Source organism: Ictidomys tridecemlineatus, chromosome 3, assembly GCF_052094955.1.
Source record: "Ictidomys tridecemlineatus isolate mIctTri1 chromosome 3, mIctTri1.hap1, whole genome shotgun sequence".
In the NCBI taxonomy this organism is placed as follows: Eukaryota; Metazoa; Chordata; class Mammalia; order Rodentia; family Sciuridae; genus Ictidomys; species Ictidomys tridecemlineatus.
Window position 1 is genome coordinate 209,584,814 of NC_135479.1, and position 26,892 is coordinate 209,611,705.

The 26,892-nt window shown below is 34.0% G+C and overlaps 1 protein-coding gene across 4 annotated transcripts in view; it reads left to right on the forward strand.

Moving 5' to 3' along the window:
* Dyrk1a (dual specificity tyrosine phosphorylation regulated kinase 1A) overlaps positions 1-26,892 on the forward strand; it is a 138,803-nt gene that overhangs the window by 46,534 nt on the left and 65,377 nt on the right. For 3 of the 4 annotated variants that reach the window (XM_078044645.1, XM_078044644.1, XM_078044646.1), the window contains one exon: positions 5,103-5,188. The exons of the other annotated variant lie outside the window; for it this stretch is intronic. In XM_078044645.1, coding sequence (XP_077900771.1) covers positions 5,179-5,188 — 10 coding nt within the window. In that variant the 5' untranslated portion in view covers positions 5,103-5,178. The remainder of the gene's footprint in view (positions 1-5,102; positions 5,189-26,892) is intronic. 4 annotated transcript variants of the gene reach the window in all.

Genomic DNA, 26,892 nt, shown 5'->3' on the forward strand with positions numbered 1-26,892 from the left:
TTGTTTTTTAGAATTTCACTTGAAATCCCAGTTAATGCTATTGCTTTTTCTGCAATGCAACTTGATCATCTTATAAGGAAGAATGAAGAATTTTTCTCGTGTATTAAATGACATTTCTATATTTCCTTCCCTTTAACTCTTGCCTATTATAATTCTAGAAAATCTGTTCCTAAAATTTCTACATGGGAAAAGACTTACTTTTTTCTCTTTAATCAGTTGGTGTAAATGAGTAAAAAGCTTATAAGGAATGTTAGTCACAGTACATAATTTCTAGGTAACTATAATGTAATTTTAATCCATAGAATCAGATTTTATATTTTTTATGCACTATTTCCTTTGATTTTATTTTTGTAGCTTTTTCTTTTGGGTCACTTATAATTAATTGGCACCTTCTGAACTACCTAAATTGTCCTTATAAATCTCATTGTGCATTCAGTTTTTTCATGTAGGTTAAAAAATTTTAATTGTGAAATATGTATGCAAGTATATATATAACATAAAGAATAATAAAAATAACAGTGTACTTTCACTCAATGTAAAAAATAAGATAGTACCTAATCAATGTTTGAAGCTCCTTATATCATACTGATTTTTATCATCTGTTACTTTGTTATACTTCCTACTGACTTAGTTATTTTTGAAATTAGATTTTTTTTAGTAGTTTTGTGTCATTACAAAATATTGTGGCACTAGAGAATACATTGCACATGATAATTCATTATTGCCCAGAGTTAATCTGGACTTGATATATCTTGCTAATGCATTTTTAAAATCATGGTTTGCCAGTTAATGTTTATGGATTAGTAGTATTTTCTATAAATCTCAGTACATCAGTGTTTAAAATTAGTTGTCTTGAGACATTATCTCTCTCTCACAGACTATTCTCAGTATTTACCCGAGTACTATCAGCCTATTAAAATTCTGATATCCCAGAAGGTAAGCTGTAGGTTAATTTTATTCCATGATTTTCAAACAACTAAAAAAAATGGTATTGTCATAGTGGTGTGGATTATAGTGGTTTGGGAGGCTGAGACAGGAGGCTGGTGAGTTCAAGGCCAACCCCATTAACAGTGAGACCCTGCCTCTAAATAAAATACAAAATAGGGCTGGGGATATGGCTCAGTGGTCAAGTGCCCCTGAGTTCAGTTTCTGGTTTTGGGCCCCCTCTCCCAGCCCCCAATGCTGTGTAACTTTTAACTTCAGAAAACTGCTTTAAGCTCAGTTCTTTTTTTTTTCTTTTAGAGAGAGAGAGAATTTTAATATTTATTTCTCATTTTTCGGCGGGCACAACATCTCTGTTTGTATGTGGTGCTGAGGATCGAACCCGGGCCGCATGCATGCCAGGCTAAGCTCAGTTCTTGAACTGTTCGTAAATGGTTATATTTTCCTTTGGCAGAATGTGAGCTAAAGCACACTGTAAAAGATTTTGAAGACTGTTAAGAAGTTCCTGTGGTATTGGAGATGTTTTTCATTAGCATCTAATTGTTACTTCATAGTATGTGAATGACTCCATTTGTGGGGGAAAAAGATGAAAAATGTACTGTATATTTTTATTAGAAAAACTTAAAATGTGACTATCTAGACTTCTTCAGTTTCTTTCTTTTCTTTTTTTTCCTTTTTTTTTGTGGTGCTGGGGATTGAACCCAGGGCCTTGTGTATGTGAGGCAAGCACTCTACCAACTGAGCTAGATCCCCAGCCCTAGAGTTCTAAGCTGCTTCAGGATGAAAATTATATATCTGTAATTTGATTGCAAAGCATATTTGGTATTTGAAGTTGTCTACTTGTTGGCATAAAACTCTGACCTCATAAAAACATTTTTTTTGATGTAACTAGCTTGAGGGAAATATGGAATAATAACCAAAGTTGAGATTTCTGGAATTTGTCATTAGTCAGTATATAATGGTTTAGTTGCTGCATATCAGCAATGAAGTTTAGAATTCATTTAGATATTTTACTTTTTGCTAATGGTTACTTTCATAATGAACAGTGACTAATGGATGATATTTCCAGGTGTCAGAATTTTGTGTGTATTTTACCTAAAGGTATTTTAAGGAGTAATGAAATAATCTTTTAATTACTAATATATTTTTTAGAAATATTTTTTAAGTTGTTGGCAAATTTTATCTATCTATCTATCTATCTATCTATCTATCTATCTATCTATCTATCTATCTATCTATGGTGCTGAGAATAGAACACAGTGCCTCACAAATGCCAGGCACGTGTGCTACCACTGAGCCACAGCCTCAGCTCTTTAATAATTAAAAAAAAATTTTTTTTTTTTAGTTATAGGTGGACACAATATCTTTATTTTTATGTGGTGCTGAGGATCGAACCCAGTGCCTCACGCATGTTAGGCAAGCACTCTACCTCTGAGCCACAACTCCAGCCCTCTAATAATTTTTAATAAAATAAAAAGAATACTGGTATTTTGTTCTGTTTCTAATAAAGGACTTTTTTAAAAAAAAGAGTTTAGTAATCCCATTTATTTCTGTTGAAACCATTCCAGCTGACAAGGTGTATGTAGCAGTCAGTATAACATTTTATAGGTGAGAATGTGATGTTGAGAATCTAAAGGATTTCACAATATATATAGGTTATAGTTGGAGACCTTTTTTTTCTCTTCTTCTTTTTTTGGTAGTGGAGATTGAAGGCAAGGGTGCTTGATCACTGAGCTATACCTCTAGCCCTTTTTATTTCACTATGACAGGGTCTCTCTGAATTGCTTAGGATGGCCTTGAACTTGGGATCCTCTTGGCTCAGCCAGATAGATGCAATCATAGGCTTGCACCTGGCTCTGAATTGATATCATCTTTCCCTAAAGTGTGCCAGAATTTAAAAGAAGGACTATTTTTTATTTGGTCTCACAGACTTGTCAAGGCTGTCCTTGAATTTGTAATTCTCCTGCTTCAAACTCCCAAGCAGCTGGGATTACAGGTGTGTGTCATCTTGCCCCAAACTATTTTTGAGGGATTTTTTTTTTTAAGAGAAAACTCTGATTTTGGAGTAAAAATGATTTAATCTCGATGACTGATGATTCACTTTATTTTTGTAAATAAAGCTGTCCAGATGAGTACTTTTCTTTCTTTTTTTTTAAATTAGTTACACATGACAGTACAATGATCTTGACAATTCATACATTTGAATCAAATGGGGTATAATTTCTCATTTTTCTGATTGTACAGGTTGCAGAATCACATTATTCTTGTAGTCACCTATATACATACAGCCATAATAATGTCTATTTTATACTGCTGCCCTTCCTATCCCCCCTTCCCCTCCCCTCCCTTCCTATCACATCTCTCTACCCAATTTAATGTGACACACTTTTTTTTTTTTCTCCTCACAACATCAAACATGTATTCTGTACAATGATGAGGGTCTCCTTCCATGCAATTCCCCTTCTCCCTCCTTTTTCCTCCCACCTCTCTTCCCTATTTAGTGGTAATCTTCTTCTCATGCTCTTCCTCCCTATTCCATTTTGAGTCACCCCCCTTATATCAGAGAAGACATTCGGCATTTATTTTTTAGGGACTTTCAATGTTCATTCATACATCCATCAATCCATATACCTTCAAAACTGGGTGCTAGTTGGCTACAGTGGTACTTGATAGCATCAGAGCAGGAAAGGTAGTTCTTCAGGGATGGAGTCTCAAATATAAGTAATGATTTCAGACATAGGCAATTCCTAATTTCAGAAAAATTCACTCATTTCATTCCTTCCCTGACTTTATCACTCAGTGAAGTATGTTCTGTTGCTATTATTTGGACTACAAAGTTGGGGCTTTTAAGAACTTTTTAGTTAAAAAGTAGGAGAAATAAGTAAAAAAGCAGAAGTATGGAGGGGTAAATACAGATTTAAATATATATTATGACCCACTTGCCTAAAAATGTTTTTCTTCAAACTACCCGAATAGGTTTTTACAAACTTTTGCAGCACTATTTGGATTTTTACTAGTAAAAGCATCATTTGGGCTAATTAGCATACTAGTTGGAAATTACAAATATTAATGTGAACTGTTTCAATTTCAATTTCTTGTCTATAACTTATCAAAATTGAACTACACTGAGGCAGTAGGAGTTTTGGATAGTAATTTAGGAGTGTGGAATAAGTTAGAGAAAAGGATTATTAAGCCTGGTGATTGGGATGCCATAGTATAAAGTGTAGGGAATTATAAGCATTGGTAATTGAGCAAGGAAAACAACGTACTTAGAACTTTTGTTAGAGGATCTAGAATTGTGTAAGCTTCTGTATTTCTTTTGCAGGGTTCTTAGTGCCTATGACCAATAATAGCTTTTAGGATAAATATGTTTCTTTTGGCTAGCTTGGGAACTTGGCCAACATAAGCAGCATTGTTTCTGATAGAATACTCATTGAATTTCAGTGTTTACTTAAAAAAATAACTTTTTTGACTCAATTCATTTGTAAGTTAGGGCTTAGCCTGTATTTGTCTCTGCCTTTTTGCTATTATCATGTGTTCTCAGTCATGAAATAACAGTGGAAGCCATAAATACGAAAGAGGAAAGTAGTGTAAGAGAATTATAATAAAATAAAAAGAAATCACTTAACGAGCAAGAGGGCTTGTGAACTTGGGGAATCAGTTGGGAGGTGTCTTCGAACTTAATTTGCAAATAACATTGGTAGCTTGATATGTTACCAATGTTTCCTTTGAAGTAACTTTCATTATCTCTGCCTTGATCTTAAGTCACTATGGAAGGTGAATTTGCATACATATTAATTTGTGAATTGATGAAAGATTACAAAATGTAGGACACCCCCCAATTATATAGAATAATGGAACCTTCATGTTTATTTGATATCTAGAAATTCAAATTTGTATTGGTGGTAGGCACATTGTAAAACCATTTTTCTTTTCCCTGGCAGCTGAATACTTTGTGTTTTTATATGCAGTTGATTTTGATTAATGAAGATTAAGGTAAATTATTTAAGGAAGCCTAAATGATAGTAACCCAATTTTACAAATTTGAAGTGATTTTAGCTATGTGTTTTGGGGATTGTAGTTATATTAGATATCCCTCAGTTAGGGGGTAATTGTCTTGCATCATTATCTCTTATCATAATCTGTTTTTCTTCACACAGTGTTATAGTTTTGCCGCTGGACTCTTCCCTCCCTTCCCCCACCCCATCAGGATGATATGAGACTTGAAAGAAGACGATGCATACAGGTGACTCAAGTTTTGAAATACAGTAAAACTATGGTTATCTAAGAAAATGTGGGAATTGATGGTATATTTTGAATGGGGGAGCTTTCTGATAGGCTGTATTTAGTGTGTGGGGGAATTATTTAGTAAATGCAGAGATAGTTGGGATATGTATTAAACCTGGATTTGGGACTCAGTTTGATAATCTTTTTTTTTTCTTTTTCTTTAAGTAGCGGTGTTAATACAAACAGCTTAGTAATTGCCCTTGTTTAAGCTTTTAAAAAGTTGGCCAATACTTTGGCGGGAATTGGACTATTTCAGTTGGTAAAATAAGTATTCACTTTTATGGTTGAGTGTATGTCTCCTTTCATCCTATTAGAACATAGCAAATCTCTTATGGGAGTTGATGCTTGTAGTGTATTTATTATTAAGACATGATGAAATTAAGAATTTAGCACTCGTGTATGATTCTCTTTAAAATGTGGTCTTTTTTTTTCTTTCCTCATTTCCTCCTTCCCTACATTTGTTTCTGTCCTTTCCCCTCCTTCTTGCCTTCCCTTTCATCCTCTTTTATCCTTTATATTTATATAGGAGAAGCAGTGTAAGGGCATTTGGAGGGATGTTTTTGATTGTTTTATAACTTATTGAAGTGATCTTATTTGTATATGGAAAAATGGATGCTATTCTAAATGTGGATGTGTTTAAGGAACACTCTTGAAAATATAGTGTAGTTATTGGATAAAATGTTATTAACTTTTAAAGTTGTATGTTCTTAAATCAAGTATATTGAGAGGCCTTTTGTTAAACTAGGAGACTTATGTTTGAGATAATCTTATTTGATTGTAAACTAAAGTCTGAAACTGGAAAAGAAGTAATTATAAACCTTGAATAGATAACTAATTGAATTAGTGATGTAGCTATTTTTTTGTGATTGATGTTTTCCTGGTATGCATTTTCTGAATGAAAATAATTATCACATTTTGATTTTAGAGTGATATATTTAAAAATCATATTTCATGTAGACTGTTTTATATGAAGAAATTTGTTAAATATAGTATTTGTACTTTATAGATCAAATAATATATTACATTCTTGAGGGACTTACTATTTGTAAAACTATTGCTAATTTTGGTGTAAGTCAAAGTGATTGATATCTCTGTAATACAGTTCTGTCACAAGTGCACGTAGAGAGGTGTGCACATGTGTAGTTGCCTATACATAGGGCAGGTATGCTAGGAACACAGTCTTCTGGCCCAATGGCTGAATGTTAAAATCAACATGATGCTGATGATGAATCTCACTATCATAGAAAATAAATAGAATTACTTATAGAAACAGTTTTAGAATTTCATGAACTTTTAAAATATATTTTTAGTTATAGTTGGACACAATACTTTTATTTTATTTATTTTTATGTGGTGCTGAAGATCGAACCCAGGCCCTCACATGTGCTGGGTGAGCGCTGTACCACTGAGCCACAAACCTAGCCCCTTCTGAACATTTTTTGTTGTCACATTTTATAAGTTTGAACTTTTGGTGCAGGGATGTCTAAGCCATGTGAGTTCTCAGATTGCTCCTTAGGCACTAAGTACAACCAAGTAGTACCTACTTTTCAGTGAAGGTCAGTAGAGGAACAAAGTATGTTTGGGGTGTCTCAGATTTATCTATGATGATTATGACTTTGGAGATTTCCTTCATGAGAATTTGAAGTAGCAAACTTGCTGTTTATTCTCACAAGGTATGAGGGATTCCCTAGTAGTTTTTACTTGTGAAAGCATTACAGCCTCAATGGAATTAAAAAAGTAAAGAAGAGTAAATATGGTTTGTAAAAGTTATCTACTTAACTTTATAAAAGGTAGAACCTAAAAGAATTCTGTAGATTAAATTTGTGACATAATCCAGTTTCTTATTTAGCTTTATAAAAATTATCAACATTTATTTATTATAACTGAGGTGATGGATCTGTTGATTAACTTGATTTTAGTAATCGTTTCACACCATATACATTATCAATATCATATTGTATGCTTTATATATGTAACATTTTTATTTCCCAGTTATACCTTAATAATACCGGGGGTGGGGGGAGAAGAAATAGAGTTTTACTGAACCCAAGCCAAAGCCAAATTCTAATGTATCTCTAATTCACATGAATATAGATCTTCCTGCTGTTGTTAAATTTGAGATTTTTTTTCTCATATTTTTAAATGTAATTAAGAACACAAATGAAATGAATTTGGATTCATTTTTGATTTTTTTGAAGAAAAATCACTGTGAGCAAATATTTATTTGGCTAATATTTGCTTTGTACCATGTACTGTGATTGGTGGTCTGCAAGGATCCTTGTGCTTTTAAGAATCAAGCCACACTTTTCATTTGGAGGACAGGGTAGATATGTAGACAGATAAACTGCATTTATGGTAAATTTTAAAGACTTAACCTCTTGAATTCAGTGCATCTAGAGCAACCAGAAAACTCTTCTGGGTAGTAGCATCAGTTGTAATGGTTTCAGCTGACCCATTGATGTTCAGGCTGTGAAAGTGTTGTATGTCTTCTCCTCTGGAGCTCTAGACTCAGTTGTATGTCTTCTCCTCTGGAGCTCTAGACTCAAGTTAACTGTCCTGGATGACTTTCCCACATAGTCCCTTCCTTGCCCATTTAATCCTCTTAGTGATGAGTGATATCATCTTATCTAAGGACACTGTCATTCTGTGAGCTTGGAAGTAACCAAGTTCAGTGTTTTGAGGATTTGGAATCATTCCCGAGCTTAGGTTTGGAAAAAGCACTGCCTCGGAGATTACCAAGCGTATTTACATAAAGGCTTCTGTGGGAAGATGCCTGCTTAAGCCAGCACTTTTTTCAGTTTATTTGAGTAAGAGATCTCCCTTTCTGTACTTTTTTATTTGTACCCACTAACACCTCATGGAACATTATTTGGGAAAAATCTGTTGCAATGCAGTAGTTGATTTCATTCTTTGTTTTGTTGAAATAGCTTTCTTTAACAACTAAAATTGTTTTTAATTATAGTTATATGTTAGCCACTTTAAAACTTGGAATGGTTTCAGAGTATATAAACTGCCATGTTTTATAAGTAACTATAGTAATTTTTTAAAATGTACTGATTTGGGGCTAGGGGTGTTGCTTAGTGATAAGAGCTTTTGCCAAGCACATTTGAGGCCCTAAGTCCAATCTTTAGTACTGCAAAACAAAAACAAAAACTAACAAAAAACCCATTGTCTTTGTCACCATTGTTATATGTGAATTTTAAGTGCTTAATACCATTTGGGAGAGTTTTTAATATTGTATTCTCTAATTCATTTTAAAATGAATTTTGTAGGATAAAATCTTCATTTAGAATAATTAGATTCTAATGAGCATAGAAATTGTAATATTTATTACAGAATAATTAGAAATCAGATCTATAAGTTTAAAAGATGCAATTTCTTTAATCCCATCACACACAGGGCATATTGGAAGAATCAAAAGGCGTGGACATTTTAATATTTTGATACCTGTTGTCAGTTTGCTTCCTTTTGGAATTTTTTTCCATATGTTCCTATACACCTCATCTTTTCCTGCATGTCTCTCCTTTTCTCTGGCTTATGTCAGTTTTTCTCTTATTGATTCAGTGATTTTTGTTTGTTTGTTTGATCAGTAAGTGATAAATCTACTAGATTTATTTTTAGCTCTCAGATTTCTCCTTGTTTTCTACTTAATACAAAATCAGTGAAATTTTTTTTTGGGGGAATTTTTAAACATACAGGTAAGTATAAGTAAATATGCCCAGAGTTTTAGTCTTCACTGCACATGGCATATTTTTCCAGCTCTCCCTGCCCTTCATGCCGGTTTTGATTAGTTGAGATTATTTTGAATAACCATTCAGGTTGGTGAACTGGAGGTAGATTACATTTGATATCCTTATTGACTCTAACATATTATCAGTGCATAAATGTTTGACAGTATGTCAAATTTTGTAATAATTGCTTCCTAGGAGTTTAGCTTTGGGTCATAGGGCTTGAAAAAAAGCAGCAAGCACTTCCTTTTTCCAATAGTATGGAAGTTATTCTTCTCTTAGAATTATTTCTTTCTAGCTAGTGTTTTTTACTTAATGCTTTTTCTGGCATTGCATATATTTACTTAGAAGTTTCAGGCCAGTCTGATGGTTCCTCAATGCCAGGGGGCGCTATGGCTTGTCTTCTTCATATGCCCTTGGTCTAGCAGGATCCTTGGGATTTAGGAAGCACTTTAATACTTGCAAAAAGAATATTTTTTGCCACCCGAACACCTAAAAATAAATACCTTAATCTGAATGCTTATTTTAATAATTTTATTCAAATAGGCTTAAGAGTTCCTCATTAACTTCTGTTCCTTCTTATCTTTCATGTTTTTATTAAAAGCTTCTATATAGAAATAATTGATAATAATCATCATGTAATATAAATGAATGTTTGATTAAAAATTTTTTTTAGATATAGATGGACACAATACCTTTATTTTTATTTTTTATGTTGTGCTAAGGATTGAACCCAGTTCCTCACATGTGCTAGGCAAGCACTCTACCACTGAGCCCCAGCCCCAGCCCCTAGAGCGTTTGATATTTTTGTAAAAGATAATGGGAAACTTTTGAGGTCCCCCCCCCTCCAGCCCCTTTGGTGCTGGGGATTGAATCAAGGACCTTGTGCATACAAGGCAAGCACTCTACCGCAACCTAGTTCTACCCCTAGCCCTTGGTTAGCCCCATTTTAACACTGAATTTCGTAGGTATTAATTCCTTTATTCAAGGTCCAGGTGAAAGCAAATGTTAGCTTTTAGGGATGTTTCCCAAGTGTATCTGCATTCTGGGAAAATAACAGTGGACATAGTTTTCTAGTCTCTTTAGTTTTCCCTGAGATGGAGCATCTAGTTTGGTTAAAAAAAACTCATGAACAACATCTGTAAGATTAAGTGAACAGTGCTCTCAGAGATGTATACAAAAGTGTGTGGAAGCAAATCTTAGATAACTACAAGACCTGTGCGGTGTCAGAATTTGCTCAGAAGGAAGCAACAGGTGCTATGGATGGTCCTGAGACTAGAACCCCAAGCTAGTCCACCAAGACTCCCTGGAAAGTTTGGCAGGCAAGTTTGAGTACAGCAGCTGAAGCTGAGGAGATGTTTCAAGTTCCCTAGAGTATATAGTAAGTTCTGAAACAGAGCTGGTCCCTATGAATGCTCAAAACTAACCAGTTGGTGCTCCTTTCCTGGCTGCAACCCCACATTTAGGAGACACTGCTGGGAATAGAATCTGAATGAAGTGGTATGGAGATAGTTGGGGTAAAGGAAAAAAATGTCAGGTGAAAGTGGGGAAGATCTTATTCACGAGTCTGTAGTGTGGTATGCTTCATGAAAACAGAAGAGGACACTTATTAAAGTCAGAAAAGCTGCTTTCTCAAGAAGTTTTTTAGTTTACATAAAAATGAGTCACAGACAAGGATCACAGTCAAATTCCCAACAGAGTTTTTATAAGAAAAAAGGAGTAAGGAGAAGAAAATAATATTGCAGGTAGTGAAAGCATACCAGAAAGAAATGGCCACAAAACAATAAAACTTTTAAACTAAATGTTTCAGAAGAAACCCGGAGAGATTTAGAAAATGGTACAAATATGAAAGATCAACATAAATTTAAATAAGGAAAAATTAGAAATGTGTTGATAACTTTGAAAAGAGAAATAAAATTTAAAAAGTCTTTAAAAAATGAAATCTGAATTAGAAGCTTGAATATGAAAAAGAAAAATCAAAATAGAAAATTTCTTTAGAGAAATAGATGGTGAATAGCAGGAAAAGTTTAAACTAGAAAGAAATAAATACAGATAAAGTAGCAATCCAGAGAAAATGACAGCTATTAAAAAATAGGCAAAGAAATGTCAACATACAAAAGAGTTCCTGAAGAACTAAAGCAGCAAAACTGATACTACCAGTTAGAATCAGGAAAAATTTCTAAAATGAAAAAGATTTGCCATTATGTTTGGGAAGGGTAGAGTGTGTAATCGAATAAACTGCTCCAGAATTGATAAACCTGTAGAAACTTCTATTAAAAATTACTGGACTTGAAAGAAGAAAATTGTTTGGGCATGTAGACACAAAAACCCAAGGCATTATTGAGGGAGAATATTATGATCTGATTTTGATAGTGTTGCTTTATGCCAGAAGTACTAGAATAATGTCTAACATACTCAAGGGAAACCAGGGAGAATAAAAAATTCTATATCCAGCCAAGGAGACCTAAAGTAAAGAAAAATGTCGAGAACATGAGTGAGAATTTGGACTCTTGTTTCTGTGATCACTTGTTAGAAAATCTACTAGAGAACAGAGTAAAGCAACCCAGACTGCAGTGACATCAAATAGATACTTAACAGACCCTAACAATGGCTGTCAATGAGTTTGGTATGTAATGGCTGCATTCCCTATAATCAAAGTGAATATACATAAAATACAAAAAAGTAGATGCAGTTGCTGATTGCTTTATAGGCATTAATTGGGACCAAAAGGCTATTAGTTCAGATCTAATTCTTGAGAGAGTGGGAGATGAGGGTACTAATTGAATTTCAGTGTTGTTCCCAAGTAGGGAATCAGTAGGTCATATTCTTCTACCCTTAGTCACATTGCAAGAGCAAAAGAGAAGGCTTTGAGTATGATATAAAAGTAACCAAGAAAACAAAAGTATGAAGTTCTAAATTTGTTTCTTTCTAGGGAGAATAATAGAATAAAGGTAATACCTCATATGTAATGCACAGAGCGTAATAGCACATATTCAGGAGAAGTGCTTTATTTTTATTCGTATTTTATTATCTCTCCTCCTAGCAGTTACCAGACTATTTATACAAGTTTGGAGCTTGCATTTTCTTTAATTTCCCATTTATTTGAGAAACTATTGTCTTCTCAAATTATTTGTTTAATGTCCCAAATTTTATTTGCTCTGCCTGTATTATCAGTTATATTTAAGTACAAAATCATATCTTGTTTACATAATTTAAAACTTGTGTCACCTCATAATGTCATTTTCTTATGTTTTTATGTACCAGTTAAAGTAAATTACAAAATAAAATTTGTGTTGGCTGTTTTATTCATTTGGTTATTAGAATTATGCTGATTTTTATACTTGACCGCCAGTACTTTGTGCCTATGATTTGGATTTTGGCTTTGTTCATAAAAGACTTATAGGGACAAGGTTGGTAGCAAAAAACATGTGACCAGGGTGAAAGGTTTCTGGGAACCACATTAACTGAAAAGTTAGCCATTTTGTTTTTCATATGGATGTATTTGGACTTACTTGCTTCTATATGAACATAAGAAAATTTTCATATGGAATTATGCACATTTATTGTTAATACAAGTAAAATATTTTAAGTTCTCTCTGTCCCCATTAAGTAAAACCCAACATATTTGTATCTTTTCCCCCTGTCTTTGAGGTCAAGCTTTTCTTACACATAACCTTTTCATAACTTGTATATATAAAACTTCCTTGAAACATTTATATACCATAAATTCACCCACATTACACAGATTTTATTTTTTAGTAAAGTATAGTTACCACCACAGTCCAATTTTTAATTTTCACTAAAAGTAATTCAAATTAGTTCAAATGTGATTTATATTAAAAAAGGAAAAAACACCAATAATCCTAGTGTTTAGAGAATATCATTGTAGTTTTTTGGTGTATGTATTACTTACATATATTAGTTTCCCTTGATGATAATGCTAATTTCCATACTTGACTCAGCCAGAGATTAGGTAACCTGCCCCTGTTCACATAGCTAGTAAGGGATGGAGCTTGAATGCAAACCCAGTAATAACTTCTAGTGTTAACTCATGCTTTATTACTTACTACTGATACATTTTCCAGTTTGCATTTGTCAGTTTTGTTTATAGTATGTTACGTAGCAGCTTTTAAGTTTTTATATGGGAGTGACTAGGTCTTATAATAATTCCTGTAACATAATAGATTTTTAGATTTAGCCATTTTATATGTATGTATGTGCGTGTGTATTTTATATATATAATATATACATATATATAATATATATATTATATATATATGAGAATAAAGCCATTGACAGTCTTTTGATGCTGATGACCTTTTATTTTGTGTTACATTTCTCCTTTTAAAGGGATTCCCAGGAATTACTTTATAAGTAATTTCCTCCTTGGTAATAAGATGCAGTAAACTTATCAACATTAGCTTTTTTGGGGGAAAGTCTGGAAATAATCACTTTTTTTTTGAAAAAGGAACATGTGTTATTAAATAGGCAGATATGAATTTTGAAGATTGTATATTATTGACAGTGATTTGAGTCATTGAGTCAAGTGAAATGAAATGTTCATTTGTTTCTAGAAATAATTTGTTTTTTTTGTATTTCCAGGAAGTGAATACATATGGCCATTATTTATTATAAATTTTTCTGCTTAAGAAATTAGATTCTCTAAAACAGAAAACCAGGGCAAGAAACCTGTTGCTTAAAGTCTGGATAGTGTGGGTCAGCTCTTCAAAAGATGTAATTTAGGGTTTTTACTTTTCTCTAAGGGCTCTTTCTCTCTTTTCCTTTGGTGGTTTACATGAAACTACTTAGTGGTGCCTCTTTAGTTTGATTCAGACCTGGTTATCTCTTACTTTAGTTTTTAGAAAATGTGGAGATTCATATTAATGGATCTGTGTTAGAACCAGAAATAAGTTCACTTCCATTTTTAGAAACCATCCATAAAATATACCTAAAAGGAAATAATTTTATATTATTTGTTAGCTCATAGAAGTTCTGATAAAGGTAAGGAATGGATGTGCTACCTGTGCTGGTTCTAAGCCATGGCTGACAATTCATGGACCACTCCTCATTAAAAGTGAAGTGGATTCTCTTCCCTTGAATTGAGGCCAGTCATAGTAACTCTCCTAATGAACAGAATATGGTAGAAGAGATGTTGCATGGCTTCTGAAGGTAGGTGATACTGCTTCTGCCTGATTTTCTCTTTTCTCTCTTTCTCTGTACTCTGTGTCTGTCACTCTTAAGTATTTGCAGGTCAGTCACATAGGAATGAAGTGATCCTCTGAGTTTGGTGTGACAGTGTTATAACCAGAACAGCAGCCCTGTAGCCAGTAGGGTTGACCAAACTGTGCTGCAGGAGTGCTGCAATAAAGGTCTCAGGGCCACTCCTGAGACCCCCATGATGCAGAATGAGTTGCAGTACACCTCAGTCAGTGCTCAGTCTTCCCCTGCAGCTGCCACTGTTGTGGCCCTGAAGGGAAAGAAAAAGTCAGGGTCAGACCATCTAGGTATACGTGTGCTGTATGGATGGCACAGCTCTGCTGGTGACTAGCTTTGTGTCCTAACCACTCAGGGCCTCAGTTTCTCTTCTCTAAAGTGGGTTAACAGTGGTACTTAGTTAATAGTGTTTTGTGAGGATGTGACAAGTGGATAGAAGTGATGGCAACAGTGTGTGCACAGAGAGTGTTTTTTTCTACCTAACTTCACTCTGTGACCTTGGCAAATGTATTTATGAATTTGCGAGTTGGCTGTCTGCCCTCCTTCCTGTGGGGTTGTAGGCTTCACGCAGGAAGGGGATTGATTCTGTTGTCACTGAGTCTTCAGCACCGGGAAGCTCCGTCAGTGCTTGCTGAGCAAGTGGCTGAAGAGGATGATGATGTTCTCCCAAAGACACAACGAGTGTGCGGTGAGGCTGGGAGAAGGGCACAGGAAGCTGCGGGCCTCCCAGGAAAGTGAAGTAAACCAATAGGGAGTTCTGGGAAAGGCTTTGGAGAAGGAGCCCCAAGGGGCTGGGGCTCTGAGGAAGAGGATCCCGAGAGGGAGGTGTGGTGGAGAATGTGGCTGAGGCGGAATGAGTGAGAGCCGAGGCTGGAGCAAGCTCAGGAAGTGTTCGGGGTGTCCTCGGGCTGGTCCCCAGGGACAGGGGGGCTGAGGGGATAGGACTGGCTGAGACTGTTGTTCCAGGCTCCCAGCATGTGCCACAGACAGGGTCCCAGGTAGGTTCTAATCCTATGCCTGCACCTCCTGTTCAGCTCCAGCTGGTGTTTCCCTGAGAGCTGGGAATGACCCACAGTGAGGCCCTGGTGGCTGAAAGGGACCCAGTAGCTTTGTTTTTTCCAAGAATATAAAGTGTAGAGGTCGGATTTTCAGTTCTGAATTCTAAAGAGAAAAGATGTCTGACCCTTAAAGCCACAAGGTTCCCCCAACATCAAAGAGCACTAGGACGAAAAAGCACATTTCCAAGAATGAGCATTACATATCCAAAAAGTCCAAATTCTTCTGGCTCATCAAAGGGAAACTGCTTTATCAAAGTCGGAATGACTGGTAAAAAATATGTTTCCTATCTTGTTAACACAAATCTAGGTCTTCCTTATACAGAAAATTACAAGGACTTTAAAAAAAGTTGTTGAGGGCCCAGTTGGTAGAGTGCTTGCCTCACAGATGCATCAGGCCCTGGGTTCATCCCCAGCACCACCAATTACAACCAATGTCTTTCTCTCCTGCTGGTCATACTGACATGTGAAATTCAGATTTGTACCTTTCTTTTATGTTAAGCATTAATCACTCAAGCATGTTAATAAAATTTAATCCATTCTGGAAGTAATATATAAAACTTCAGTTTTCCTTAATCCCACTCCTAGGTGTTAACCCTTTTTAATCACTTCACATTCTAAATTTTTCATAATTACTCCCAACACCGAAAGTACAGGGATTTGTTTATATTATTGACTGTCCTCTCTAAAAGGTAAAACCAAATAGTTCAGTATGCTCTTTTTCTGTAGATTTTTGTATTATTTCTTAAAGTTTTTCTGTTGATTATTATTAAAATTTTATAAAATTGATTTAGACCTTTCTTGACCCATTAGTTTTAGACCATTTCTCTTGATTTTCCAAGATACAAAATAAAAGCTTTGGAACTTCATATTTCTTTATACTTCACAGCATTTATCCATCAGTTACTTTTAATATTGTACATAGGTACATATACTTAACATACATTTCAAAATTATAGTCTCATGTTTTTGTCTTGTATTCTTTTGAAAATTGGAAACTATTTTACAGGAAAAACACAATGTGTTATATCACTAGGTTTGTGTCATTCGTAGAAGAAGTTTTAACACTGAGAATGAGGTGTCATACCATGTAATGATAGCTTTAAGAATGTCTTAATTGCATAATATGTGCTCAACTTTTACTAGGAAGGTTTTTAAAAATCTCAGATGCAGAGTAATAGTTTATGGTGCTTATCATCTTTAGGGTTACGTATGCCTTGTTTTATAGAATTATAATAATAAATACCTGTGAACCCCTATTACTCCACTTAAGAGCCAGAACTTCCTCTGATGTCATCTGCTTCTCTCCCAAGTGAGAGGAGTCAGTGCAGATTTAGTGTTTGTGGATGAAACATTTGGACTGACAGTCTTCAATTGAGTGGGGTGAATTCCTGGCAGGAAGAATCCCTTATTTGCATTGCCAGGTTGAAGAGATCTTCTGAATAGAATGAACCTGTACTGCTGCCTGTCTAGGCAGGTGGCTTAGTATGCTTATGGGCATGTCTTTGGACTCATCCTTGGGGGACTGTTCATCTATGTTTGAGGAACTAATGCTGTAGATATTACTTTAAAGCCATTGTGGGAGTCTGACCATGTTTGGGAGGGGAGTAAACATGAATTAGCTGACCCATAAGAGTAAAGAATAATCCAGTACATAAAAATTAATATCGAATATGAAGATTTGAATAATAATTTACCCTTTAGTTTTATAAGCAGGCAAATAAAAATAATAGGCAAAAGCATCAGTATAGCTCTTAAGTTTGGGTAGTATAAGAACCTGGTGGGCTTAGTCTTTGGTAAAAGATGTCCAGTGAAACATGGTGGTAGCTGTCTTATTTTACAGAATAGGGTATCAAAAACTTGATGGTTGCCCACAATTTTTGGAGCATTTTTTCAAAGCATATGGCTTAAAAAAGGAAAAAGTATTTTTTATCCATTTGCTATTTTTTCGAAACTACAAAATTACATTATATTTCACCCTAAACTGTGTTCTGATTTTTCATTTGAGATAATCTTGGATACTGTATTACTGGACATAATAATAGCTTTTATACATTGAGAATACAAAGAGTCTTGTTTCTGTATTAATAGTAGGTAAGATGTTATCAGTTCTAAAAATATTTCTTACAATATAGGGGAGAAAAGGTAACTCGACTTTTTTTTTTTTTTTTGGTTCTAGATACTAGACCAGGGGCACATCCCCAGTCCTTTTTAATTTGAGACAGGGTCTTGGTAAGTTGCTTAGGATCTTGCTAAATTGCTGAGGCTGTCTTTGAATTTGTAATCCTCTTGCCTCACCCTCTTGAGCTAGCTGGGATTACAGGCATGTGCCACCATGCCTGACTGGAGTAATATATTTTAAAAAAGTTAATGGTTAATTGCATACCTAGGAAAGTTTTTTAAATGAGGAAATTTTAAAATGTATATTTTATGTAATGATTCTAATTCATCCTAATAGTGAGGTAATATTTTTAAAAATCTTAAATGTTTAATTTCTGATTGTATAAGTAGTACTTTGATACTTTGCTAAACTCCACAATTTAAAAAGCTTTAAAAAGAATTGATGCTAAGTTGACAACATTTAAATTCAGGATGTTTTATCCGAGAGCATCTGTCACCAAGCAGATGATGTTTCCTTGTGTCTCGACTCCCCAAAGGAAAGTAGAAGTGCCAAGGTTTAATTTTTTTTCCATTTCAAGGATGGAAAAATCTTGTGATCTGGAGAATATTTGAGAGGTGAACCAGGAAACAGTCCATACTTGTATGGAAAATGCCCTTTTACTGCTGTGGTTGGAAGATAGGCTGAGTTTGGAGTGCTTTGTCAGTGTCGAGGGCATAAGAACCTGGAAGAACTAACCAGAAAATAGAAGATTCATGGGTAAAGGTATTCATGAAATTGACTTTATTATCTTTCCTTTTTTTTTTTTCCTCGCCTTTATTCTTTGGAATTAAAGGAGGTTCATAAAGGTTCCAAGTAGTTAAAACAGGCCAAAATGATGTTGGAAGTTTGAAGTACTTGAGATTGAGTGTTTCAGGGAATGGGTTAAATTCATGGCGTTAGAGAATGATTTTCAAATCTTTCTTAAGCCTTGATTAGTAGATGGAGGTGATAGCATTTGAAATGATTATGAACTATCTTATTTAAACACTTAGATTTAAATACACTTTCATATGGATAAGTAATCACTTGACTTATTGATATCTGACTATTGATTTTTCATAAATGCTCTTCAAAGAGATTTTGTGAGGGCTTTTATTTTTATCTGTAGGATCTTTATATTATACACTGTGTTTCTGAAAATGTAGTTTATTTGTAGAATGAGGAGTTATTAGTTAATTTTAAATTTCCTTTTAGCTTTAAATTAGAAGTTCAGGTATTGATCTCTCTCCCTCTTTTTTATTTATTTATATATATATATATATATTAGTTGTAGGTTATTTTAATTATTTAAAACAATTAAATAACATGGTGCTGAGGATTGAACCCAGGGCCTCACCACAACCAACCCCCCCCCCCCCCAAGCTGACTTTTTCAATCTTGATTTCATGGGCTCTAAGAGATTCCATCTAGAATTCTTGAGAGAACATGGGAAGAAATTGGGGTATATCCATGGTCGGTGGTTGGTGGAGACAGATTGAAGATACTGGAAAAGTGGCTTCAGTTTTCATAAAGGGGAAGATAAATTGCAATATTAGGGATAGGAAGAACATAACTTTCTCAGAATTTGATGCTCAAGATCTGATCTGTGTCTCAAATTTATTTTACATCTACTAGGAGTCTTTCTGGAGACATTTGCAGGATTTCTTTGGAAAAATTATTTTAAAATTCAGTTAACTTCTTTCTGATGTGGGATTAATCTGTACTCCATTTGGGTGGAGATAATTGCTAGGATAGGTGGAACAAGTTGATATATTTTAAAATAAAATTTTATCTTTTATAAGGCACAAATGGGAACTGTGTCTCCTTGACATGTTTTAAAGCATTTTTTAAAAAACATTGTGAGATTAAAGAAATTCTCACAACCACCAAGAATTGTCAAGAGCACTGATGTTCTCTAAGGCTATCTTCGTAGCTGTTAGTATGTATTGACAGATTTGGGGGTTTTAAATGTTTTATTCATTAATAGAAAATTTACATGTGAATGTAATATGTTTATATTATGGTTACATCTTAGTTGAATTTCATTCCCTGACATGAGAATTATTTACTTGGTTCTAATCTGTATATTTTAAGCCCTGTAGGTTTAATACTTAATTTGGGTTTTAACATTTTAAAATTATTTTTGAAATTATGTTATATAGTTAATTATGATGTAATACAATTATTTACTAAAAGGTGTCATAATAAAAGATAAAACGTTATTTTTTTTCCTACCTGAGAAAGCTTGAGACTTTGAGGCATGCTTGCAGTTACACCTGCCTCTTTAGTCTTTCCACTGTAGAATAAAAATGGCTTTGTGGGGTTTTTCTCTACAATAATAATGTTTGAGAATGTATTTGAATGTATAGAAAGACATTTACATATGTTTTTGAGTAGGGGGGCTGGATTGAAATGTTGATGGCAGCAGCCTAGAAAAAATCTTATGTCTGTATATTAAAATTATAACAGATATACTACTTTTAGCTGTATTTTGTGTGTTTTATCATTGTATTGCCTTTGAAGTAAAAAAATGGAATATGATTTTAATTCTGTAGTTGCCGTTAATTTTGTTCTAAACCTGAAAGTGTTAACAGCAACTTGAAAATGTGACAAAGCTCAATTTCATTTCTTGTTTATTGCTTGTTTTCCTATTGGACAATTGGAAGTAGCTCTGCCCTGGCAACTAAAATAGGCTATTTGCATAACCTAGTTTGATTGGCTAGCATTCTGACTAACAGTTCCAATCATATGGTGTGGGTTTAGTGGTAGGCTATGCTAATTAGACGCTGTTGCTGGGGTTCAGGACCGTTTCTGTGTGCTATTCTGCTGCATTGTGTTGCCTGGTGAGAGACATTGATAAATGAGGGTTTAATGATCTGCAGCAGTTCCCACTCACTGCGGGCAGGCGGATTGTAGAACAGAAGTGGAAATAAGGATTTTAATTGCCCTGTTAAATACCTGTAACCAAAATATATGTATTAAATTATAGAAAATAAGTTGTACAAAATCTTTATTTAATTAAATACTTTATAACATTAAAGGGAAATAATTTAGCTTTGTCTCTTAAAATGTAACTCCCAAGTAGCAGCACTATGCACAGGTTTTCTAAAACCCTGTTCAGTAAAGTTGATTGTTTCTAGATTAAAAATATAGTACCATTGCAATGAGCAGCATATTTGATTTTTCTACTGATTTTGATCTTTTATAAAGGTGTATATTAGTTTTAGTAAATTGGCACAAACTTTTGGGCAGAATTTATCACGTACTGCCCATGTAATCTAGCAAACAGGAACATGAACTTGGATCCATGGTTCTATTCTTCTGTTCAGTTTGAAGATCATGTTATCCACTACGCTCAGTTACTATTATCTTTCTGTAATAAGTCAGATATTTTAACTATTGCTTGTACAGTTATCTTTGGTTTACAGTAAGTCTTTATTTAGTACTGGTTAAGTGGAAGGTTCTATAGGAAATAGAAAACTCAGGTTTTTGTTCAAGGAAATATGAGGCGAAGAATAAATAACATACAATATTAGATTAAAATGCAAGACGATCATGTGGACAAGTACTATAAGGATTTATCTGGAAGAGTACAGGAAGAAAATCATTTGATGTTTTGATGATAGAGATGTAGGAAAAGGATGTGGTCTGGGAAAGGCTTAAAGAGGACTCCTTTAGAATTTGATGTTGTGGTAAAGGATGACTTAAGATTCAGATAGTGAAGAGTTATGGAAAGGAAGAATGTTTTAGTGTGAGGCACAGATGAACAAAAGCAATGTTTATGGTATTTTTTTTTATTAACATAGGTGATAACCATGATCAAGGCATTCAGTGTCTTAGATGTTTCTAAGTCTGGTATCATTCATTACCTTAAGATCAGAACTGGTAGCTAGCATTGTCTTCAGCCTTTCTTCACTTGGTTTTTGTGGTAAATGGTGATCCTCACTTTCATTTTCTGTTTCTGTTGATTCAACATAGAACTTTTACCTTTTTTTTTTTTTTAATCCTTTCTCTTGCCTGAAAGTCTTGAAACACAGGCACCGAAAATAATGTGTGAATTTAGATATTTGTATCAAATATTCTAAGAAGTTGAAGTGTTGTGTCCTTAATTTAAGAGCCTAGTTAAATCAGATAAGCTGATTGGACAATCTTATAGACTTGTGAAGAATGAAAACAAGAATTAAACTTTAATACTTGATTATTAATTATACTTCCATATTCCACAACAAATTTATAGAAGTATTTTATTTAGCTATAGAGTCAAAGGGACCTAGATTTGGAGTATGTGAGGTTTTGGCTTTATGTACCTAGATGGAAGGTCCTTCAAGAGAGGTGGATATTCAGAGGAAGGCACTGTTTTTGGATGGGACTAGGGAAAGATTTTTTTTTTTAATTCTTCCATATTTTTTTTATTGGTGCATTACAGTTGTACATATGGTAGGACTTATTGTTACATGTTCATACAGGCACACAGTATAGCAGTATAATCGGACCAGTATCATCCCCTAGTATTTCTGTCTACCCTCCCTTCTTCCCCCTCCCTTATTATCTGGAGGAATGTCTAGGATTTTTAAAAGGTGATCCTATAAGATTGCAGACTGTTGAAGGTATACCTATAACATAAATACTAGAAAATTTCAATTACTAAGGTGGATAGAAAATGGAGACTGATGTTCTTGATGGCTTTCTTGTACTAAGTGAGATTTTTGAGATGTCTATAGCAGTGTTTCACAATTGTTTAAAAAAACATTATTTTAAAAATGCATGTCTTTTATAAATATTTGCAACTTTGAAAAGAGACATTTCCTTGATTATTAAGGTGAGAAAATATGATTTAATATCAAGGTGTTTGGTTTAAGCAGTGGGGGGTTTGAATTGCTTTCCCCTGTACTGGGATATGTTGTAGAAGATTTCATGGAGTAGATATACCTATAAAAGATCAGTTTTTGAGCCAGATATAGTGGTACACACCTGTAATCCCAGTGACTTGGGAGGCTGAGGCAGGAGGATCACAAGTTCAAAGCCAACCTCAGCAATGTCGAGGTGCTTAGCAACTCAGTGAGACCCTGTCTCTAAATAAAATACAAAATAGGACTGGGGATACATGCTCGGTGGCCGAGTGCCTCTAAGTTCAATCCACAGTACCAAAAAAAAAAAAAAAAGAGAGAGAGAGAGAGAGAGAGAGAGAAAGAAATAGAGATCAGTGTTTGAAAAACACTTAAAAACAGCAACTGTTGTGTTAGATTTGGCATACAGTGGACTTCACATAACTGAAGTATACAGTTGGATGAATTTTGATACATATCACCCAAGATATATTCACTCCCCCCCAAATTTTCTTGTCCTTTTATGTAAAATCGCCCCCACCCTAGTTATGGGTACCTCCTGTTTGCTTTTTTTCATGATTTATTGCTATGTCTTTCCTATAATTTTATATAAATAGAATGATATAATATGTTCTCCTTTTTGGATCTGGTCGTTTCAGTTAGTGTAATTCTTTTGAGTCATCTGTGTTGTATTATATAGTAGTATTTCATTCCTTTTATTGCTGACTAGTATTGCATTATATTATATACCAGGGCTTATCTGTTGAGGGATATTTGGGTTATTTATGATTTGGGACTGTTAGTTTTTATGAATATTATCCACTCTTTGTGGATATATTTTTATTTCTCTTAGGTAAATATGAAACAGTAGAATAACTGAATCATAGGGCAGTTATATGCTTAAATCTGTGATCCATTTAGAGTTAAATTTGTAAATGGTGCTGCAAAATATAATTATTTATTGGTACTAGGCATTGAGCCCAGGGGCACTTTACCAGTGAGGTACATCCTCAGGCCTTTTTATTTTTCATTTTGAGACAGGGCCTCAACTAGGTTTTTTAAGGCTGGCCTTAAACTTGGGATCCTCTTGTCTCAGCCTCCCAAGTTGCTTAGATTGAAAGTATACACCACTGCACCCAGCATGACTTTTTAAGAAACTGTTAAACTATTTTCCAAAGTGGTTGTATCATTAATCATAGGGCAGTTATATGCTTTTACATCCCCATTGGCAGTGTTAAGAGTTTCAGTTCTTCTATCTTACCATAGATGTTGGTCAGTCTTTAATTTTAGGCATTCTAATAGTGTGTAGTGATGTCTCATGTTGTTTTGCAGTGATTACTGAAGTAGAGTGCTTTTGTATGTACTTATTTGATCTCATCTTTGCTGAATTGTTTCTTCAAAAAAAATTTTTTTAAAAATTTTGATTGTTTCCTTATTATTGAGCTTTGAGAGTTTCTTATGTATGTAGATACAAATCCTTTATCAGATATATGGTATGCAAAGATTTTCTTCTACTTCATGACTTGTCTTTTCATTCTCTTGCAAGTGTCTTGGAGATAAGATATTTTTACTTTTTATGTAATCTGATTGATTTTGTTCTTTTATGGATCATGCTTTTGGAAAATTTTTGCCTAGTTGCCCCAAGATCAAAAAGGTTTCCTGGGGCTAGGGTTGTGGCTCAGTATTAGAGTGCTCACCTAGCATGTGCGAGGCCCTGGGTTTGATCTTTAGCACCACATATACATAAATAAAATAAAAGTGTTGTGTCCAACTACAACTAAAAAAATAAATAAATATTTTTAAAATATTTCCACCTATGACCCCTCCACATCCAATTTATAATTTCAGGTTTTACATTTAAATCTGTGATCCATTTTAGAGTTAATATTTGTAAATGGTGCTGCAAAATATAATCAAAGGCACTATTTTTTGGATTGACAAATATGTAACCAGTTGTTATAAAATCATTTGTTGGAAGGACTGTCCTTCCTTCACTGAATTACCTACTGATGTCGAAAATCAATTTTCCACATATGTGCAGGTCTACCTGTGGGCATTCTATTCTGTTTACTTAAACTATTTGTCTTTCTTGATGCCATCCCATATTTTCTCAATTATGGTGAGCTTAATAAGTATTGTGTTAGGTAATGTTAATTCTACAACTTTCTTTTTCCTTTTCAAATGTGTTAGGACTACTTAAGGTCCTTTGCATTTTCATATGAATTTCCAAATCATTTTGTTAATTTACTTTAAAACAAAACAAAAGCCTATTAGGATGTTGATTGGAGTTATGTTGAATCTACAGATAATTTAGGGAAGAATTGATAAAGTATTGATTCTTCATATCCTTACATATGCTATATATTTTTTAATTTATTTGGATTTTTCTCTAATTTCTTCAACTTTTCTAGTTTTTTTAAAATTCATTTTTTATAGTTGTAGTTGGACACAATAACTTTATTTTATTTATTTATTTTTATGTGGTGCTGAGGATTGAACCCAGGGCCTTGTATGTGTGAGGTGAGCACTATACCACTGAGCCATAACCCCAGCCCCAGTTTTCTAGTTTTTAGTGCATAAATCTTCTATAAATTTTGTCAGATTTATGCTTTAAATATTTCATATTTTTGATGCTAGTATAAATGGTTTTTAAATTTCAGTTTTGATTGTAGCTACTAATACATAGATAAATTGATTTTTATATAGATATTATAATCTTCAACCTTACTATTAAAATCATTTATTGATTCAGCTCGGATACCATCAGATTTTCTATTTAAATAATCATGTTGCCTGTAATGAGGGACAATTTGCTTCTTTCTACTTTGGTTGCCTTGTGTTTCTTTTTCTTGCCTTATTGCACTGGTTGGAACCTCCATGGAACATAGAAGACATAACATAGAATACATTGTTAAATAGTAGTAACTCTAAATAGCAATTATGTCAAGTCTGTGGATAGTGTTCAAATTGTCTATCTCTTTACTAATTTTCTGTCTACTTGTTCTATGAATATTGAGAAGGAAAGTTTAATAATTTTGCCTATCCTTGCAGTTGTTTGTGGCTCCATGTATTTTAAAGCTCTGCTAATGGGTTCATAAATGCTCAAGATTAATTAAGGTTCCTAAAAGCTCTTGCTTGGGCCCTGGTAGGACACGCCTGTAATCCCAGTGGCTTGGGAGGCTGAGGCAGGATTGCAGGTTCAAAGCCAGCCTCAGCAATTTAGCAAGACCCTAAGCAATTTGGAGAGATCCTATCTAAAAGGGAGGGCGGACCTGGGGATGGGATGGTTTAGTGTCCTTGGGTTCAATCCCTGGCACTCTCCTCCTTCCAAAAGAAGTTTTTTGGGTGTTTAACTCGTTTATCATTATAAGATGGCCTTCATTCTTAGTGATATTCTTTACACTGCAGTTTTACTTTCTTTGATATTAATATAGCTATTCGGTCTTAATTTTGATAATTATTAGCATGATGTATCTTTTGCAACCTTTGACTTTTATCCTACCAGTGTCTTCATGTGTTTTCTATAGGCAGCACATAGTTTGTTCTTGCTTTATGATTATTTGTATTCTAGGTCTAAAAATCTCTGCTTGTCAATTTTGGTATTTTAGACCTATTGCATTTAATGAGATTATTTTATGTTTTGGTTTAAATCAATCACTGCTGTTTCATACTTGTTCCGCCTCCCTGTGGACCTGCCCCTACCCCTTTCCCTTTTTTACCCTAGTTTATTTGGATTAGTATTTTTGTTTGTTTGTTTTTATAATTTGATTCTTTTTCTTCCCTTGTTGTCTTATTCATTTTAGCTATTTAAAAAAAATAGTTATTGCTCTTTATCTTACTACAGTCTGCTTATAAAAATCATTATCAGTTCACATCTGATGTATTGATCATACCATAGTCATACAATTCATTTCTGTCCTCCTAATTTGTTTACTATTTTCTCATAGATTTTATTTGTACATTTTTATCAATTCCATACTATATTTTTTTGCTTAACAGATTAATCAGATAAGCTTTAAATAAGAAAATTTCTCATACCATTAACCATGCGGTTATATTCTCTGGTATTCTTCATGCCTTTGTGTAGGTCTATATTTTCATTGGTTTAATTATTCTTCATTTTGAATATGTCTATTAACTTTTTTTGCAGTGCATGTCTACTGTTGGCACATTCATTCATTTTTTATATATCTAAAAATGTCTTTATTTTGCTTTTTGTTTTGATGGATATTTTCACTGGGTGTTGAATTCTAAGTGACATTTTTTTTTTCTTTTAGCAATTGAAAGATGTTTATTATCTACTCGAATTATTTTTTGCAGGAAATCTTCTTTCATCCTTTTCTTTATTCCTTTGTATAGAATTTGTCTCCTTTTTTAAAGATTTTCTGTTTATCATTGGTTTTGAGCTTTTTGATTATGGTGTGCACTGATGTAGTTTCGTGTGTGTGCGTGTGTGTTGTGTGTGTGAGTGTACATGCACGTGTGCGTGCTTGGTGTTTGTTGAGCTCTGGATCTATACATTTGTAGTTTTTGTCAGATTTGGAAAGTTTTTGACTGTATTTTTTAAAAAATATTTTGTTTTTCCTCAAGAATTTTAGTTACATGTATATTTGGGTGTTTTAGATTCTCAACTTGGTAAAGGTCTGCTGATTTTTAGAAATCTTTTCCATGTGTTTGTTTCGTTTTTATCCAGTCTTAGT